The 21074-nt window shown below is 41.1% G+C and overlaps 1 protein-coding gene across 6 annotated transcripts in view; it reads left to right on the forward strand.

The window, feature by feature from the left end:
* The first annotated feature begins 705 nt into the window (after positions 1-705).
* The window catches only part of dennd5a (DENN/MADD domain containing 5A), a 29659-nt gene continuing 9290 nt past the window's right edge, over positions 706-21074 (forward strand). Inside the window, exons 1-13 of one of the 6 annotated variants that reach the window (XM_060072312.1) lie at positions 706-1011; positions 6073-6144; positions 6994-7103; positions 7408-8122; positions 11405-11592; positions 12386-12718; positions 13948-14166; positions 16329-16563; positions 16986-17075; positions 17918-18068; positions 19005-19098; positions 19386-19526; positions 20821-20952. In XM_060072312.1, coding sequence (XP_059928295.1) covers positions 912-1011; positions 6073-6144; positions 6994-7103; positions 7408-8122; positions 11405-11592; positions 12386-12718; positions 13948-14166; positions 16329-16563; positions 16986-17075; positions 17918-18068; positions 19005-19098; positions 19386-19526; positions 20821-20952 — 2580 coding nt within the window. In that variant the 5' untranslated portion in view covers positions 706-911. The remainder of the gene's footprint in view (positions 1012-6072; positions 6145-6993; positions 7104-7407; positions 8123-11404; positions 11593-12385; positions 12719-13947; positions 14167-16328; positions 16564-16985; positions 17076-17917; positions 18069-19004; positions 19099-19385; positions 19527-20820; positions 20953-21074) is intronic. The other 5 variants (XM_060072314.1, XM_060072313.1, XM_060072315.1 and 2 more) reach the window with 5 other exon arrangements.

The raw sequence follows: 21074 nt of genomic DNA on the forward strand, positions 1-21074 counted from the left end.
ATAATGGCATAAGTACAAATTGCTACCAGTCTTCCCTGTGAGATAAACCCAGGAGAAATGTTATATGAACACTTATTATAATGGTATTTTAACCGTGTTTAAAAATCCATTCAGCCTCGAATGCCTATGGGAGGCTTTAGCACCACCTAGTGATGACGAAATATTATATTGATTATTCATTTATTTGAAGAACTGTCAATTACACTCTCAATTTAATTGTATGCAATTAACATCATACAATAGGCCATGTTTTCAGACAATCAATTGGTGAGTGGATGATAAAATAGAATACAGGCCTCATAGAATAGAATAGTATGGAATGTGATTCTGAGTAGGTAGAAAACCAGAGAATAGGATTGAAGAGAATATAATAGAGCTGATCAGATGTGGGTGTAGAATAAAATATACTATTATATCCACTAAATATGAATATAAGTATGGATTTTGAATCTGAGTAGTATCTGAGTACAATATAATATAACAGAATAGAATATAATAGAACAGAATAGAATAGAGCGTTATGGAATGTTATTATAGTAGTAGGCCACCAATACTACAATAGCGTAGAACATACCATTTGTGTCATTTTACCCACCAGATGTATTTAGCTAGTGACATACATAAGGTAAATATAACGTAATAACGTAATCTCTTTGGGGCACTAGCACATTCCCAGTGCTCACACCCGAGATTAAGGAGGTGTTGATCGGAATGTCAGCGGGTGAAGAAGGCACATGAACACATCTGTCGTGCTGCTGGTGGACCACAATGCATCACGACTGCTACACTCTGATTTCCGAGCTTCGCAGTAACACAGCATCTGTGATGGCTGAGGGAAATCACAGCGATATCATTTAATATGCGCTTTATTGAGAGCATAAGGTTAAGGGTGCCACCGGACCAGTCTCAAAATGACCACCGGCTTCAGCTCGAATTCCTGTCGGTTCGCAGATTATTTTGTAATCTGCGGACTCGATACCGAGAGCGGGTTGGAACCAGACGAACTGTCCGGTAAGTAACGTTAGCTATAAGGCAAAAAAGAAATGATGCTCAAGAACGATACTGATGGTGGCTACTTCCATGTATATTTTAAACGGTGTATATATTTGCTTTCATGATCATTTCATTGTCAAACACGTTATACAATGCGCATAGGCCCAAATCTTTACACAGCCTGTGTTTATTTTATGCTAGTTTGGGGTTGAACGGATTAACTGCTAGCCTCGGTGCGCTTTAACACCAACTCGAAGATTCAGATGCGCTTTACATTAGTTCGACATGTTTCCATGTAGGGATATAAGCAGTTAATTTGTACCAACATACAACCTACACATTGCTATTATGATACGACAAATATCCGGGCTTGTTAAAAAGGTAACGTCTCTAGGGCTACATATAAACAACTCTCATTCTGTAGGGCTGCGCATTTGATGGTCAGGACTCCTGTCCGTTTGCAGCAAAACGCGTCTGTCCATCCATACAAATGCATGCCTACTAGCTAAAAATGGCATATTATAGGTAAATGAACTGATATTATAATAAGTAATTTTTTATACCAAATGTTAACATGTAGCCAAATAATATTTGGTTGTCAAAATAAAAAAAAAGGTTGTTTATTGTGTACTGATTTAGTCATAAACATTAGCCTGCTCATTATATTGGACTATCCAGCGTTTACGAAAATATTATATCTGAATACATTTTACCTTGTTAACCAATGAAGTTAACGAAAGGTCATCCGTGAATTGTATTGATATAGACATGGTCGATGGCGTGTGACACTAGTGACATGTTTTAATACTGGCCTCGTGCATCTGGACGTAGCCTACCTGTGTCCGAGCCGACTGTTAGTGGATGCGCAAAAAAATCGCCCATTCAATCAGGGTTGATTGGGATGTAGCCTACACTATGTATTTGGCTACATTAACTAAAACAAATAAAGAATAATATTGCCTCGCTCATATCTAAATAGTTACTAAATAAACTTGGACAGTGCATTTGAATTGGTTAAATATCAAAGTTTTGCTTTATTCATTATTATTACATACTACATTGTAGACAAGATTGTTATTTATTTTTTAACATCGGAAGTTAATGCTAATAGGCCACCCAAAAACGTTTGCTCAAGAGAACAGAAACAAGAAACAGGTTGTGCAACATATTTCTATGTTAAGTACAATGCTGTTTTGGTAAGTCAGTACTAGTAGGATTTTCATTTGTATTTTGGGCTATTGGCTAAGATGTTTCTGGATATATTCAACGGTCCGGCTTAAAAAAACTCAATGGCTTCATCCAGGCTCTTTCATCTAAGGGGAGACCAATAACCTATTGTTTTTCAGTGTAACCTATTGTTGAACAGTGTATTAACATTAACAAGTTATTCAAATAGCCTAATGTTTGCGGTGTCGTGTGTGAGCCACATTATGTGTAGGCCTAACTAAATGATAGAGCTAGATGCAAATAAGGGTATACCTGTTTTACAAAGGAGTGAATAAGGTTGGTTTGGTGGAGAGGTCCCACTAACAAGAAACAAATCTTAGTTGTATACAGATATATTTATTTTTGATCTTATTATGCTAGATCAAAAACATAGTACATTATTAATTGCCAATTGTTTTTGGAGGAGCTTTGGTGATGATACTGAGATATCTATCACATTATGTTAAAGAATGTATTATGTTTTAAATGCAGCTGTAAAGGAAGTGGTTTTCTTTCATCAAAGGAAGTGGTCTTAAATGCAGAAACAAACATCACTACGTTCCCTTAGGGGAACGACCACTCACTATTCTGCTAAATACAATATTCCAGTTTTCGCCACCACTATAATCAATAATGAATGTTTTTTCACACTTGAGCTGTGGATTTGAAAACCTATTCCCCAACACCAAACATCAACAACCCATAGACTTCATAGGTTAGCTGACTCTTTTAAAGAAAATATCTGATAAGAGCAGAAGTTGGTTCTTCATACATAACACATGTTATGAAAGGAAGTAAAGCTCCCACATGCTTTATCTTCATTGTGCTTGCTGGTCGAGGGAGGCGGTTTAGGGGATTCTGCTTAGTAACAAAAAACGCAGTCAGGCCCCTTATTACAGTTTCAGTTTGCCTGTCCATTTGTCGTGCGCTCGGCAGGGGAATTTATTCTGTTATGGAGGAGTTCCCATCACACTGTTTCCATCAAAGAGCAGATCCATTTTGAAATTGGTCACAATGGATGTAAATGCATTTTTAGGTCACATAAAGCTAGCCTTCGCGTGTAAAAGTAATACAGAGAAACCAGATCCATGAATCAGGGGTTTGTCACATTATATTCCGTTCAGCAGAAACACTCACAGCAAATCTATTGTTGGTCATTGTTTGTTTTTGGAGCATCGGTGGTTGTGTCTGATAATAATTGACAAACAGATCATACAACATTACATCACGTTTTCTTCCACATTTTGAAATAGCACGAATAGAACAAAACTGTTAAGGAAAATGAAGTAATATGTTATGGGGATATTTTATAGCATAGGAGCTGTAGTTGAAAGGGCCCTTACACGAGGTGCAAGTTGCAATAAGTACTATTTTTTACTGTCCCTCCACTGACTCCCTCCACTGAAGCTGTCTTCTATGTTTGACGTATTCAGTAAGTGGCTCCCGCCAGCGCAGAATGGTGACGAATGTCGATCTTGAGAAATGTGAATATCTGTATCGATTTAGGACCCTATAGGAAAGTGGCCGAAATCAGGATAAATAAATCTGGATCTGGATTTGTGCTGTTCACATTTTTCTGAAATTGGATTTGGGCCACTTTAAAGTTAGCAGTAGTGGAAAAAAATCGAGGAATGTGAGTTTTTGGATTCTTTGCATCCGCAATACCCGATTGAAAAAAAATAAACATTCAGACTCGCTAGGTTCTCAACTACCGGTAGGTTAATTTCGGTTTAGCCACTTTCATATAAAAAACGATTGTGGATACTGACAGACCTATAGTAAGTAACCAAACCCCAATTTTAAACTGATACCTTAAACCACACAAAGGAAAAAATAGAACAAAAGGTCATAACATTGTGTCAACGTTTTTACAGAATCAGAATTATTTATCAGAATTGCGATATTTAGCGTTTTGTCACTCTTTTTAATATCATCTGATGAGATCTAGGCTGCTCGTCAAATCAAACGAGAGCAGATGGAAGACAGTGTACTCGAGCAAGGGTTAGCAGAAGACAAGTTAATGCACAATGATCTACAACAAAAAAGAATAGCTTTTTTCTAAGGCCGGAAAAAGTAATAATAATAAGGATTAATAATCACTAATCAATTATCATTAATGTAAGACATACAAGGTATATCCTTTCTATAAAAAACTGTTGATCTATTCTCTTTTCTCTATCCTTGTTATTATGGATTGCCTAGGAGGGTGTCAGAACTGTAGGTAGGCTCTGTAACACAAAATTAGTAAAAGAGATCAAGAAAAAAATGCCTGCGGTAAAAATAAAGTACCATGTACTATCCAAATCCTTAAGATTTTGTATGTGACCTGTCTGTCCTTTGTTTTATGGCATTTGCCTATGAAGAGCATCACTCAGAAGCACATACAAACAAATAATCAAACCTAGATTTTCAAGAAAATACCAACGTTTATTGCAATAAACTTGGAGCAGGCTGGTTATCAGTTTTTACTAATACTAGCATGTAGGTCATTAGCAATGTTATACTCTATATTCATACTAAACGCGCTGGAGCATTTGAGGTTCATATAGGGACTTAATTGGATGACACAATTCTACTCCTTATCTGCCTCCTGAGGTCATGGGGAATGGTCATGCTCAAAACAGCTCAATGGGACTAGCTATTTGATGGGAAAGACAAGAGGATTGTGGGAGTCTGCATCACCTGCCCTTATTATCTCATCATCACTGAGTCATAGCATGCCGCGACACAACAAGCTTAAACAGGGAGATAAGCCCGGAGACAATCTACTCTCCAATCCAATGACAGCCTTACATGAACACATTAGAAGGCATGACACCAGCTGAGAAGCCATATTGGGTGCTTTGATTTCCCCAGGAAAGACAAGGGGGATCATGAGGATTCACACTTGGGCTTAATCGGGTGGGTCGTGTGACGGCAGGGGCGAAGCAAGCCAAGTGATAACATGCCTTTCTCATCTCGTACAACTAACTGTTTATTTGTGTCTGGGTGTGGTATTGATGATGAAGGGGAAGCACTCATCTTATGATCTCTGAATGTGACCACATTTACCCTGTAGTCTTCATCTTCATGTTATAATTGTGTCATGTGAACTTCTTTTTTGTGAACTCTTGTGTGAGTTTTTGTTTTCAATAACATCATTTCCTTACATATCAGTCTGAAATGTTAAATTGAAAAGGAAAATTGAATTGTAAATTTTACATTTACGATGGTACACCTCAATGGTAAGTGTCTCCAAAGAAGAGTTCATCATTCAGAAATCAGAAAATCTAACATCAAACCTTATAGGAAATTCACCAAATACATGAACAAACACAATATGCCTGATGCCACTTGCCATAGTTTGCATGGAGAGTGATTTCACATAGCACAATTAATGGCAATCTGAATTTTTGAATAACCAAATGATTAAAGGTCTTGATACTGCCATAAAGGGGAACTGTCATGCTCAGCTATTTTCTGTATAAGAGAGTACTGTTTAATACGTGTGAAAAATGGCCATAAACTCTTGTTTCCACGAGAATTAAAGAGCAGAGAAGTTAGGCCATTGACATCATTTGTTCAGGATTTGCGTTCCCCATTGGTCTGATCCTGAAAAAGACTTTTGTTCAACACGCGCATGAACTAATACCCTCTTGACAGAACCCCTTTAATAAAAATGTCTGTATTAGAAACAGCACTTCATTAACCTACCCTTCAGGTTTTAGTCAGTGTCAAAGGGCAGAGTCAATACATCTGACCGCTACTCTCTTTTTTCAAACAAGGGCAGAGAACAAAATGTGTATTTAATTTCAAGCACACCTTCTGAGAAGCGGTGCACTAACCTTATAGGGACAACCTTTCATTAATACTCTTGTTTTATTTGTTGTGTAGCTTTATGCCAGTATATAGAGGCTACTAAATTCAGAGATGGGGCCAGAGGAAACTTGGCGGGTGCAGATGAAGGTAACCTCCCCCCCTTCCCCATTGCTCCCCCAATCTCTGCACAATCCCTCCTTATAAAACTTGGCTCAGCTTTTACCCTTCAACTTTAAATTTGACACACCCTTCTTCAATGGCACCCCGGCTTTTGTACTTAAACATTTTGAGTTTTCACGACTCCGCAATTCTGCTCCGGTGTGGGAACAAGCCTTTCCTCTCTTGCGCTCCAAATTGATTTTCCTCCTCTTCTGCCGTTGACCCCGCCTGCCTGTATCCCCCCCCTCCCTCCCATCTTCCAGCAGCGGCGGAACATCGGGCCTATGTTTGACAATCACTGCTTCTGTTTCTCACACAACAACGCACCCGTACCGGGGCAGCCTGCACTGGGTGCTGCTTGGTCAATATGTCCTCTCCCCTTACCCTCTGAATGACTTTTCATTCATGCCTTGGTGTGCGCATCACTTCTGCTTCAATCTGGGTTCAAATCTTCTTGAACGTTTTTCTTTTTTACTATTGCTTTTTTATTTTGCAATTAAAGCTGTCACGAAATGCATCAACCCTTTAGATATTCAAATGTCTTTGGTTTCGTAACCCATCTATATATGTACGTTTGGTCCTTTACTTTGATAAAATTGTGTTTGAAATATTTGGAATACCTTTATTCTGGTGGATATTGTCATCTATTATATAGGGTGCAGTTGATGGCTTCATATGTTGTAATACTAGCTTTCTCCGAGAAATAAATCGAATGACTTCCTATTTCCCTGGAGGCGTGTTTTGCACTCAAAGCCTGCTTTTGACTGGACTTCCACATGTCTTTGACTGAGCCCTTTCCTTCTCTTGTGTGTTCTTCTGGTTCTGGCCTTCCTCTAGGTGAGAACTTTGAGCAGAGCCCCCTGCGGAGAACCTTCAAGTCCAAAGTGTTAGCGCACTATCCAGAGAATGTGGAATGGAACCCATTTGACCAGGATGCAGTTGGCATGGTATAATATGCTGATTCATTTACGTATTCTATGACGCAAAAACTATCATAATGACATAATGATCTTGATTACAATAGCCTAATTCAACAGTGGCTCTACTGTTTAGTCTCACACAAATCTGTCATGGGTCATATTCACCTATTGACCATATTGGTGCTCAACACTAGTTGGTTGGGGGAGCCCAATGAAGGATTCAGCATTCGATTCCACCACCTAGCTATGGTTAACAACCAAGATGGCCGTGAGTAAGGCCCATTGCTCCACACAAACAGCCTTTCTTTCCTTCTCCATCCCCCCCCCTCAGCTGTGCATGCCAAAGGGCCTGGCCTTCCGGACGCAGGTGGACACACGGGAGCCCCAGTTCCACTCGTTCATCATCACTCGGGAGGACGGCTCTCGGACGTACGGCTTCGCCCTCACCTTCTTCGAGGAGGTGACCAGCAAGCAGATCTGCAGCGCCATGCAGACCCTCTACCACATGCACAACGCCGAGCAGTACGACATCCTGCACACGCCCGCCACCTCCCCGCAGGGGCCCGAGGACGCCGCGCCGCGGCCCTTCCCGCCGCTGCCGCCGCGCCAGCTCCCCAGGCCCCAGCCCACGCTCCAGGCCGCCCCCGCCATCTCCCGCCTGCAGCGCTTCAACTCGTACGACATCAGCCGGGACACGCTGTTTGTGTCAAAGTGCATCTGCCTGATCGCCCCCATGGCCTTCACGCAGGCCAGCAGGAAGGTGCTGCAGCAGCTCCACCTGGCCGTCACCGCCCCCAAGCCCCCGCCCCTCCCGCTGGAGAGCTACATCTACAACGTGCTCTACGAGGTGCCGCTGCCGCCGGCCGGACGCTCCCTCAAGTTCTCTGGCGTCTACGGGCCCGTGGTGTGCCAGAGGCCCAGCACGGCCGAGCTGCCCCTCTTTGACTTTGCCATGGCCGAGGTGTTTGACCTGCTGGGGGTGGAGAACGTGATCCAGCTGTTCACCTGCGCGCTGCTGGAGATCCAGATACTGCTCTACTCCCAGCGTAAGTAAAGCAATTCTGCAGATTTTTTTGTCACGAGATTTGTCCTTCCGTATGGAGCCGACACACACTTTAATTAACTGCTTTCAGATTGGAAAAAAAAAGGGGATAGGAATACAGTTATTATTGGGTTTGTAACTAGAGCTTGAGTGAGGGGAGTACATTTGTTGGAGACTAGGCTGACCTGAACCAATACTGTTGAGCTACAACATTGTGAGTGATGACAGTCATGTGATCAAACTGTTCAAAGCAAACTTTAATTGTGTATATTACCTCTAATTAATTTATTGACGTGAGTTCCATCAAGCACTTTTATCTTAAAATAATGTATATGACTATGCTTAACATAAGGAGGCTCTAATAATTTTACTCATAATGATTTGGTAAATGTACTGAAAATGTTAATAATTTCAAAGGCAAATATTTCATTGTCTGGGCTGCTGCTCCTCTATTTATGGTGGCTATATACTTTTTTGCGTATTTGCTTGGCAACATGATCCTAGGTTTAGATGGGACAGAAGAGTGTGCTGAAGATCTTCATTACCATCCAATCGACAGTCCCCTTTCACATGCATCTGCTGGAAAAGCAAAATGTAAAACTTTTGGACAGACAGTTATTGTCGACTGATTGCATAAGAAATCTCAGATTGCCCGAAGCAACTTGGTTACTTGGCACATGTTTGGTATGCTGAGAGCCACTCGTATCCATCACATTATGTAACCTGCTGAATAGAAGTGCTTAAAGAAGCACAACATGAATCCCAGCTTGTGCAAATGTTAAGAACCCTTCTCTTGCCGTAGGCTGCACCCACCGGATGTAACTCAAGTCGTGGCCATGTGTGATAGGGGGTTCGAGCTCTGTCTTGTGTACTTTTAACCCTTGGGGAACACATGATGCTCGGCATCAGTGTGGTGTGAAGGGCTGTCTTTGTTAGCTCAGATGACAGCTCTTATTTGTTTTTCCTGTTCGGCATTATTTTTCTTACCAACCTCATCATTCCTATGCATATACAGTATATCTTTCTCAAGACACAGGGAGAGTTACTAACCCTACTGGATAGCATGTGACTGTGTGGGGGTTGTTTGGGGAGTCTGGCATAGTGGTTGGATCCATTACAGGGACAAGAAAAGGTAAATTGTTTACTGAGTGCCAGAGGCTTTAGGGGGAAGTTGGGGAAGGGGAAGAGGGGGGGGGGGGGGGGGGGGAGATGCGCTTAAGGGGGCAAAGCTATGGTGTTGCTAGGCAACCCCCTGGACGAGGAGGATGGCAGTGTTGCAGCATGATTATTATTGGTTGTTGGTGACGTAACGCCCCTCCCCCGGACGCGGCTCATCACTGCAGAGTGTGTGAAGTGCACTTAAAGAGAGAGAGAGGCAGGGGCATGCATGCACGCACGCACACGCACACTGGGAAGAGAGAACTTATTTTGTACTAAAGATTGCTCCTAATTTAGATAATATTTCCCACAGTTGGTTCATGATTGTAATATTATAATATTTTGTTAGTGTTCTTACAAGGCGTTTATCATACGGGAGTATCACAAACATTTTGTATGGTCCTATTTGGAATGGATTTCGAAGCAGTGGCCATCCGATTTGAATTCACTTCAGTGTGGATGACAAGGAGAATTAAATGCCTTGTTAATACAGGCAGGGCTTGTGTCTCTGTGGGTTTGCTTCAAATGTCTTTGGAGAGTCTTTCAATTCCTTGGCTCTTAGAGCTAATGAGTCGTTATGCTTTTTTGTATCCCTGTTGTTAACAGCCCCCACACACACACACACACACAGTGTGCAATCAATGAATTCAGCTATAATTGAGCTGTTTCAGCTAAATTCTATTCACTTGGATTCCCTGTAATCTTTCCTCAACATACACATTCATGACCATAACCTCCAGCATACAAACATGATGCATGTAGACTTTAATTTTTCTAAATTAGAACTTATATGTTATTTAGTTAATTACTGACTTTATATATTTTTTAATGTTTTGAATTTAAAACGATAAAATCGAACCTTACAACTGATTCTATTGACTCCTTTCAAAATAACTGAACTAGAAAGTATCTCATTAATAAAGCGTACTATCCATGAATCAATCCATGCAGGGTTTTATCTGTTCCTCGTCTATAGCTGTAGTTACAACACTGTAGAGGTTGCAAAAGGGGAAACCTACATAGTGCAGGTTTAAGTTTTCTATTTATTGTGTTTTTCCGATTATTTTTTGTAACACTTCTTTGCACGGAATTGCGTATTATTGGGCAATACCCAATGTTCTCATTTGAATCCTGGCTTTGATAAATCCCATCTTATAAACTTTTCACTTCATTTGTCTTGCAGCTATAAACACGCCTGATAAGATAAACGGTGTTCCTACTTTCACAATAATCTTGCTCAGCTCAGGTCTGTCTGGCATACAATTTATTATCAACCCTGATGTGTCAGACCAAAGCAATGATGATGTCCCTGAATATTAACATCAAGCAGCAAGTTTGGGAAATCATTTGCATGTTTTATTTATACTACAACCATGTGTTTAGAAAGGAGCTTAGTAGAAAGGAACTTAGTATTGTGCTTAAGTAGTAGTAAAGAAGAACGCTGCATTAGTATTCTTGTCCGTGTTCTGGGAATGGTGCTGTGGCATGTTTGGGAGGGGGATGAGGCCTGGCCGAGTGATAAGACTGCTGTGGAGCTCAAGAGAAAGGCAGAATGAAGCACTGGGATCTATTTTGGCACCATATCCCTGCAAAGGCCACACTACTGTTGGTATGGGGACTTTGGATAGAGTTGAAATGCTGATACAGAGGGCTAAACAGAGGTTAACATGGATGACGAACACTTGACATTACTGTGACTACAACCCCATGAAGTCATAGCAAAAGACGTACGCCTTGCTCACTGACCTACATTCCTTCTCATATCCGTAGTTCAGTAATGGAAAGTTAAAGTTCTCACGCTACTGAAATATATTTGTGGGGTTCACGGCTGCCTTATTTCTAATAAAAAAAGAAAACAAAAACTACAATATATAGTATAACACGATTTAGTTTTGTGTATGCTGTAATGAGGAAGATATTGAGAGCAATAGCGGGGTGTCTCCAAGATCCACGCAGGATGCTCCACTGCAGAATAAAAGCACTGAGACTAGCACGCACTCTTACTCATTTCTGCTACCTGTGTGTGTGTGTGTGTGTTTGTGTGTGTGTGTGCCTGTGTTTGTGCCTGTGTGTGCGTATTCATGCGTATGCCTGTATGTGTGTGTGTTGTGCTGTGTGCTCGACACAGATTACCACAGGCTGATGGCGGTGGCAGAGAGCATCACAGCGTTAATGTTCCCGTTCCAGTGGCAGCACGTCTACGTGCCCATCCTGCCTGCCTCCCTCCTGCACTTCTTGGACGCTCCGGTGCCCTACCTTATGGGGCTCCACTCTAACGGACAAGATGACAGAACCAACCTGGAGCTGCCCCAGGAGGTACCGATCAACTCTCCAGCTCGCATATGGTTCACTGGATAGATGATCAGTGGACCGGCCCATTGATCAATTCATACAGCAGAAAATGCTGCATGATCATTTATCAAAACCAAAAAAAATCTTCACATTATTTGGCAGTGACCGCCATAAATATCTTAAAAACATGATTCTTGTTTTGTACAGGAAGCAAAATGTTATGCTCCGTCTAAAATCATAAATTATTTATGATTTGAAACTAATGTCATTTTTACTGCTTACTCAGCTCTCTAGCAAGCCGTTGCATGCAGTACAAGCCAAGTAATGCAGTACACAAAATACGACTCATCAGTATAATGTGTGTCAACATTTCACATAAAGGAACTCTTATCAATTGTCATCAGTTGTTATCAACTGTTGACCTTGTTAAAACAGTTTGTACTGGTGCAAAGATGTTCAATTATGCATTCACTCTGTTTGGAGAAAATTGCCTATTGATTTTCTTTTTCACTATAAATGGAGCAAAGTTCAATAGTGTGGCTTTCCTCTTCTATTATTTCTTGTTCATATTGTAAATCCTATTTATTGTGTTGAATGTATTAAAAAAATTACATCATCCTGGATCATCAGATCACAATCAGATCACTCTAAAAGAATACCTACTATATAAGACACTAAGCCAGAAATATACACACAATATACACATTCAACACAAGTGCAGGTTCCTGCATAAGAGAACCTTTGTTTTATTTACCAGTGACAGTGTTGTCATGTGTTTTTTATACTTTTCATTTATGGTGCGGTTCCCCCATCTCAGGCCAACCTGTGTTTTGTGGACATTGACAACCATTTCATCGAGCTGCCGGAGGACCTTCCCCAGTTCCCCAACAAGCTGGAGTTCATCCAGGAGATCTCGGAGGTGCTTGTGTCCTTCGACATGGCCCCTGAGGGGAACCTCCTCCGCACCAGCGCCGCTCAGGCCAAATTCCTGGTGGGCGGGGGCGGGGGCTTCCGCGCCCCAGACATGTTCCCGGACAACCGCAACGCTAACCTGGCCAGCTCGCCCCTCAACTCCTACCTGCTGAGGGAGAACGAGACCATAGCAAGACTGCAGGCCTTGGTCAAGAGGACAGGATTGAGTCTGGATAAGGTGAGGATCATGCATCATGGCTGGCCAAAAGCGAACTAAGAGGGTGTTTGTATTATTGTCACCTCTTAGTCAGTGTCGTCCATGGAACGTCCTATAGACCATTCAAGGTAGAGTAAAGCACTTGCTTTTAGGGACCATCATTGGTTAAACCATGAGATGTCTTTCTCATGTAAACACTGATCGCTTTACCACTGAAGGCTGCATGGTGGACTATTCATTGGACAAGGCCTGACAGAAACTTGGTCTTATCAGAAAGCATGTCGGTCATTAACATTGTGCAAATTGGATTATTTAGATTGTTAAAGTTTATATTTTTCAATTCATTTGTTTTCTTCAACACCGTATCATATATTCATATGAGGATGCTTCTGGGTGTTTTGATTGACATCTGTGATGGTGATCCTTTCAACGTTATCAGGACAATTGAAAGGAATGTATGTGCCGTGCCAGCTATCTCTTTGCTCCATAAATTAGAACAATAGACCTTCACATCCTTTCCCATGACCCTGCTACTCCTTCAGCTGCCTGCGCTAACAAGTCGATAAGATAACATGGGGGGGGGCTCTCTTCATTCCAATAACCATCTAGGGCTATCTCTAAGAGGTTTATGATTACGATAGCTCGAAGCCCTCTTTTGAATGAGTACGTATATATTCAGGTGTGACTTGTTTTGTATTGTATTTTGCCTCGTGTACTGTGTCTATGTACTTTGTTTAACCATGCACCCCTCTGTTTGAAAAATGTCTTTCGTCTTTGAGGTCAATTGAATTGTAGAGACTTGCAAATAAGTGTCAGTGCAGCGGAGTGTGACGGAAGTGCCAGCTAAAAGTCTCCAGCACTGCCAGCACTCTTATCTCACTTCTAATGCAGCACCTTTATTGGAAGAACGTTTAGATTCAGACTACTTATTATTTATAAAAGTCTGTTTATATTTGTTTTCATGAATTTTATATTATAGGGCAAAACGGAATATCTTCATTCATTCAAAATCCTGGCTTAGACAAAACAGACTCTAAACAATCTATCACTCGATTTGCCTTCACATCTAAACATGCCTGAAAGATATACATCATTTATACCCGATAATCGGGTATAAATCGGGTATAAATGATGTTTTCTGTCTATTAATAATGTCATGATGTGTTGTTGTTGTTAACCAGATGGACGTGGCGGAAGACACCATCCGTAACAAGGACTTCATGATCCGTGTTGTCGTTGTTTTTGTGTAGCAACTGGACGTGAGGGAAGACTCCAGCAGTAACAAGGACTCCAGAGTGCAGTGCGACCAGGAAGAGCTGCTGATGCACCAGATCAACATCCAGGTGCGCGAGGTGTTTGCCAACCGCTTCACGCAGATGTTTGCCGACTACGAGGTGTTTGTCATCCAGCCCAGCCAGGACAAGGAGTCCTGGTTCACCAACCGAGACCAGATGCAGAACTTTGACAAGGTAAGATCGTCCTCTGTTGAATTTACCCTTGATGAGCATATGGTCAGGCTATACCTTCAACACTTAAGTTGTTATGCTCCACAGCTCCACATTAATAGTATGAAGCAGGCCTGGACTGTTTTCAGTACCCTAAAATAGTGAAACAAACAACACAGCTGGCAGAGCCTAAAATAATATATTTTCGCACCGTGGCTATTCTAAAAACCGTGCCTTCTAAAAAATAAAAAATAAAGTTACAAATTACTTCCTAAAACACGTTTAGGCTTCGTTAGCAACCTCTGAAAGCCCTTCTCCTTTCTTATAGCTAGAAGTGAAACAGAATAGAAAATAGAAGTAAGAGGTTAAGAAGAGGAAACAAAGCAGCACATACATTTAATGAATGATATACAGTGTATAGAGTTCAAGTAGCATGGAATTAAAACAAAACAGTCATTGATTGAAGCGTTGATTTTATTTGGTACAAAATGTGAGACATGTGAGACTGCTTATCATTTCAACAACCACTCTTTTATATTTGGTGTTCCAATTTCCAGTTTCTTATTTTTATTCTATGTAGGCGGAGGCGACATGAGCAAGAAAATATTCAATCTATAATTGTTCTATCTATCTGTAATCGATCTAATGTTCTATCGTTCTATCTATCTATAATCTATCTATCGTTCTATCTATTTATAATCTTAAATTGTTCTATAATCTAAAAGCCTAATCAATCAATCTATCTACCTATTTAGAAGAAATCTATCTATAATCGATCAAATGTTCTATCGTTCTATAGATCTCTAATCTATCCATCGTTCTATCTATCTATAATCTGAAATTGTTCTATAATCTATATCTAAATGCCTATCTACTAGGGCTGAAAGATTAATCAAATCCAAAACTGAAATCGTGATTTAATAGAACACGGTATGCAAATCGCAAGAGCTGCAAATTTTTTACTTGTTGTGATTTGTTACCGTTACTGACTGGAGATCAGTAAGATTTATATTTATTTTTCTTTTACAATTAAATAGTTAAATAAAGATGTCATATAAATTCATCTCAACCCATCGGCCTGGCCTAAAGGAAAGAGCAGTTTATATGTTGACTGCTTCGAATGTTGTGATGGTCATAGTAAAGAATGATTTATTGATTTTTTAATGATTAATACAGAACATAAAATCGCATTTTAAAGCGTTATCGTACTGTTCAAAATAATCGCAATTCGATTATTTCCCCAAATCGTTCAGCCCTACTATCTACCTATATCTAACTTTAATCTATTGATCTACAGGCCTTATTTTTCATTCCAACCATATCTGTCTTTCTATATTTAATTGTTCTTTCCACCTTCAATTGTATTCTATTCTACATTTCCAACAACCCACGTAAAACTCACTTTCACTTTACATGCACACATTACTAAAGTAACTAAAACCAGCAAGCGATTTCTTTTAACACTCAGGACGTTTATAAGATATGCTATGGGACTTTCCGAAAGCATGCTGTATGTATATACGTATGTACAAATCATTTTGACACATATTTTGACACATATTATTATATCAATATGTGTCCTCTCCTTTTTTCACTTAAAGCACTTGTTGTTGAAGCCCACTTTATAATTTTTGATTGGTGTCCATTAATACTGCATGAATATCATGATCTAATATAGTCTTTACCTTTGTACTGGTCATGACATCCAAAACTTTTTCTAGGGTCTCAGGAGGCATGCTAATTATAGAGACAGTCTTTTTGTTAAGATAGTTTATTCTTTTTCTGTTGCTGACTGAGGTTGTGAACACAGCACACAGCATCAAAAACAGTTACCTTTGAGGTTAGGCTTCCTGAGGAAAGATAACCTGGTTTAAGCCTTTTTAACACATTCCTATTATCCTTGTCTAAAAGGATACTCAGGTATCCGTAGTAGACCACTTCAACTTGGTTACCTTTGATCAAGTCAGATCCATGTACCTTTAGGATCACTCAATCAACTATTTACTGTTTTATATAATGTCCAGATTCGGGAAGGTAACCTCACACCAGTGAACCAACCCGTCCACCTCATTTTCAAATGGAAAATGTGTGGGTTGTAGTCCTTATTGAGCTGTGCACTCGAAAGGCCATTCTCATTTGCATGGACTGTCACTAATCCGTTCCGTCTGTGATGCTGTCCCCCCCAGGCTTCCTTCCTCTCCGACCAGCCTGAGCCCTATCTGCCCTTCCTGTCCCGCTTCCTGGAGACCCAGATGTTTGCCTCCTTCATCGATGGCAAAATCCTCTGCCACGACGAGGAGGACAAGGAGCACTCGCTGCGGGTGTTCGACGCCCGCGTGGACAAGATCCGCATGCTGAACGTCCGCACCCCCACCCTGCGCACCTCCATGTACCAGAGGTGCACCAACATCGAAGAAGCGGGTGAGCCCAACAAATGGATGCACGGTCTGCGTTTGACCGCAGAAAAAGCATTGTGAAGTATATAGTATGGCTGAACGATGAATCGAATTCAAACGGTTCATCAAATTTTTTTATTTTACAATGCAATAGTTAAATATGTTTATAATATCAATTCATGCGTCAATTCATCTCAACACATAGGCCTGGCCTAAAGGGCAGTTTATATGTTGACTGCTTCCAATGATGTGTTGGTCATACTATAGAATGATTTATTGCTTGTTTACTAGTGAATAGTACAGAACATAATGATCTCTAAAAAGAAAAATCGAAGTCGAAATAATCGCAATTAGATTATTTCCCCAAATTGTTCCTCCCTAGTACACAGAGGAGGAGTCACGATGCACAGCCTATTCTTGTGAATGAATGGACTGTTCTTGTTTCAGACAACCTGCTTAAAAAGCGATTTGAAAAACTGGATTTTGTGGCCCCTGAACCACACGCCATTGACCAAGGCGATGACGAAGCCCCCATTAGTAATAATTTGTTATCCCTTTAATATCACTTGGTGGCAGGGCCCTTGGGTGTGCTTGCTATGCGTTGTTGGTAAAACACTCACAGATGCCTTTAATTCCAAATAGGATTATCTAGCTAGCCTAGCAAAGCTGAGGCTGCTTCACGTCTCATCTCATTCTTTGTAAGGTAGCAGAATCTTTGTGCCTGTTTTAAACTAACGACGCTTACCATAATACTATTAACCGTTTTTAATGTTGGCATTCAGTCTGGGCGTTTGTTTTGCAATAGCATGCAGTTTGCTGTTAACTGGGAAATATGAAACACCGTTTTATGCAGTGTGTTTCTGTAGCATTGAGCATATTGTATGAAGTTGCAAACACTGGTTAGAGCTGGATTCATAGCAGTTGAATATAATTCTTAAATGGTGACACTACATGCATGTTATCCTCCTAGCACCACACGTGTCATGGGTACTTGGTTATGGGTGTGCTTTCTTTCCAATTGTGTTTTTTCTGTCTTCACTGCTGACTACTGATATAATATATATGTATATATAAACATATTATTACAATGCACACAGACACACATACATGTGTGTGTGTGTGTGTGTGTATATATATATATATATATACTGTACACACACACACACACACAATTGAACTCAAACCACGCTCATAGATAATACTATTTGCATTATGTTTTCTTTCAACCCCTTTACATAAGTCAAAAGTCTCCTTTTTTTTTTTTTCGTTGGTGAATTAATCTTTGAAAAACACCTGGTATAGTTCCAACAAGAGAGAAGTCTGGGCTTGGCCCTGTGATGTTCCCCACTCATGGACCCTGTCCCTCGTATCCCCCACAGAGAAGGCCATCGAGATGAGGGTGACGAAGATGGACCACACCGCCCTGCACCCCCACCTGCTGGACATGAGGATCGGCCAGGGCCGCTACCAACAAGGCTTCTTCCCCCGCCTGCAGTCTGATGTGCTCTCCGCCGGACCCACCAGCAACAAGTGACTACCCCACTATAGTAACACATCTCAACAATTGTTGGATTGGGTCATGTTCAGTGTGCGAAATACGGGGCGCTAGACTCGTGAGACCTCCTGAAAGGATTTGTGGTTTCGTAGTGACAAGTATCAAGAAAAGTGAATGATAAGCATCAGCATAAACTTCTCAGAATCTTCTTCTGCCCGTCTTAACACGGATCACTCTCTTCCTAACTGTCTGCAGTGCCTCCTGGTGGCACAACACCACGTCGTTACAACCTGCGCATAGGCGAGATAATTACTTGAACGGATTAATTTGTTCATTGCAAACATGGCAAAAAGAAAACGACTGGCGATGCATGTGTGATCCCCCCCCCCCCCGTTTCAAACTGGGTATTTCGCACACTGGTAATGTTCCATATAAATATAGATATAGCTATATTTGTTCATATCTATAAATATTGATATATATTTATATAAATGTATATATATTTATATATAGATATATATAGAGAGAGAGAGAGATGTATGAAAGAATAGAGTAGAAAAGATTGTGCACTGAATCAGTCCACAATCAATCAGGGGTGCAAACTTGCACCCCTGTGCCGTTTTCAATTCAAAATAGCTCATTATACCGTTGCAAAATAAATATTATTTATTTAGGATGAGGGAGGGGGGGGGGCTATTTCTCAAAGTAATCTGCGAGGGGATGTGTTTGCCATTGCAGTGTTTTGCTTCAGCACTCTATGAGCTATAAGCCATCTTTCAATACTGCATAAATAAGGCACTGATTCCTGTTTGAAGGTGTTATTCTAACTGGCTCGTTGAAATTTGAAATCGCTCAAACTGCCTGTCAGCTCAACTCACCTACAATTGCCTTTGGAGTTTTGCCGATGCAGTTGCTTGTTGGTAATGCGTAGGTCGGTGCATCTCGGCTGACTGCGGTGCTTTGTGCTGTAGGTGGGCCAAGAGGAGCGCCCCAGCCCAGTGGAGGAGAAGGGATCGGCAGAAGCAGCACGCAGAGCACCTCTATTTAGATAATGACCAGAGAGAGGTGAGCCAACCCTTTTATACTGAGCACACTGTGCTCGTGTGTGCTCTGCTATTCTGACCACACTTTGCTCTCCTTTGGAAAGACTTTGCAGACCACGTGTGCAATTCTTGTAACCCATCTTTTAACAATCTCTGAGTACCATGCATTTGTTTGGCAAGACTTGTAGTGCACGTTTGCAATTATTTTAACCAATCTTTAATCAACCGAGTGTTTATTTGTTAAGTTCTTTGGGTTTTCAGTGTCCTGTGACTTACTCATCCTCGTTTCTTACATTGTCCCTCTCTCAGACACATACGTGCATACACAAAAACACACGCACTCAGCATGCAGAGTGTCTGTTTCCGGAGCTGCAGCTCCTGCTGTTTCTTGACTGCTACTGGCTCTCTCAGGCCTACAAGCCCTGTCTAAAGGCTGTCTCTGTGGATGTGGTATGTGACAGGTGTCGGTCTGGCCTGTGTCCACATGGCCCCCCCCCCCCCCCCAGCACTTTGCTCTTTCCCTCCTGCCTCTCACTCCATCGCTAGGTTTACATTACCTTAAACCCTATCCCTCTCACACCTTATTAACTTGGCTGGCACTGCAGAGACATTTTTACAGTTTTGTAGTTAGTAGGGGAGTAGAGGTTGGCATCGGGCCAAAAATAAAGCTTGAGCCCACCAGTCCCCACTGTCAAACACCGAAACTGGCCAAAACATGTTTTTGCTAATTAGCATTTAGTTAAAAGAGAAAAAGAAAATCGGAGTGCTATGTATGCTGACTCTAACCAAATGAACTGTTTTCACATTAGCATTGTGAACCACTTGACTTATTTGCAGCGCGCTGATTGCAGACACGCACACGCACAACTGCACACGCACATGCATATGCCCATTTACATGCACATACAAAGTCAACTTTACAGACTACAAACTAATAACCAGAATAATATTTATGGCTATTGCTATTTTGAATATGTTTGGACATGAAAAATGGAATTTATGAACTGGCATATTGCCATTGCAACGTCAAAAGAAATATGTAGCTTATAAAATGTCAGCCTGCTGTCTGATTACCAGGTGTAAGGCCCGCCGGGCTGCAGAGCTCTAGATGGAAAATGAGAGAAAGACAGAAGATTGCTGTACTGCAGTACTAGACTCTGTTTGCATCAATCATTAGAGTCCCTCAAGGGACTTCCATGGGAATAGTAGCTTGCTGCTTTGTCCAATAGCAAATTACAGAAAAGCCTGCAAGGCCCATTAGGCCTAAAAAAAAAATTTGTTCGGTTCCGGTTTCCGACCGACCCTGTCAATTTATGTGCGATCCAAATTATTTTATGAACTTGAAAAAATAAAGAAAAAAAATAAATAATCCCTACCTACCCATGACCTCGCTGACAACCAACAGGAACCAAACTTTTTTTTTTAGGCCTTACACTACTGCAGTGCAGAATACACTGTAGATGCTACATTTGCAGATGCTGGTCTTAATAAATGTTTATTACTCTGAATAATTTCCCTTGATATTATCCTATTTATCCTATCCTATCCTTACTTTTCACACTGTACGCTGTGCTGTGGCTTCCCCTACTACCGGTATTCATATGAACCTGTGTACCTCCCTTTGTGTTTTTTCCGAATTTGCTTGCCAAGTGATCTCCTATTTCAATTGTCTCAGTATTTCTTGATTTTTCTGTTGATCATATTCCTGTGCTACCTCGCTCTCTCTCTCCACCTCCATCATCAGAAGTACATCCAGGAGGCCAGGAACCTGGGGACCACGATCAGGCAGCCCAAACTGTCCAACCTCTCCCCTTCCGTCATTGCTCATACCAATTGGAAATTTGTAGAGGGACTGCTTAAGGAGTGCAGAAACAAGGTTTGGGCCCATTCCCATCCAGCATGCAAGACCACGCTATGTTGCTTAAGTCATACATATTTTTACCTGGGTAAATAAGAAAACTTTATAGGTGTTTACTAAGGGTGTAACGATTCACTGAT

Source organism: Gadus macrocephalus, chromosome 14 (genome assembly GCF_031168955.1).
Source record: "Gadus macrocephalus chromosome 14, ASM3116895v1".
Taxonomy (NCBI): Eukaryota; Metazoa; Chordata; class Actinopteri; order Gadiformes; family Gadidae; genus Gadus; species Gadus macrocephalus.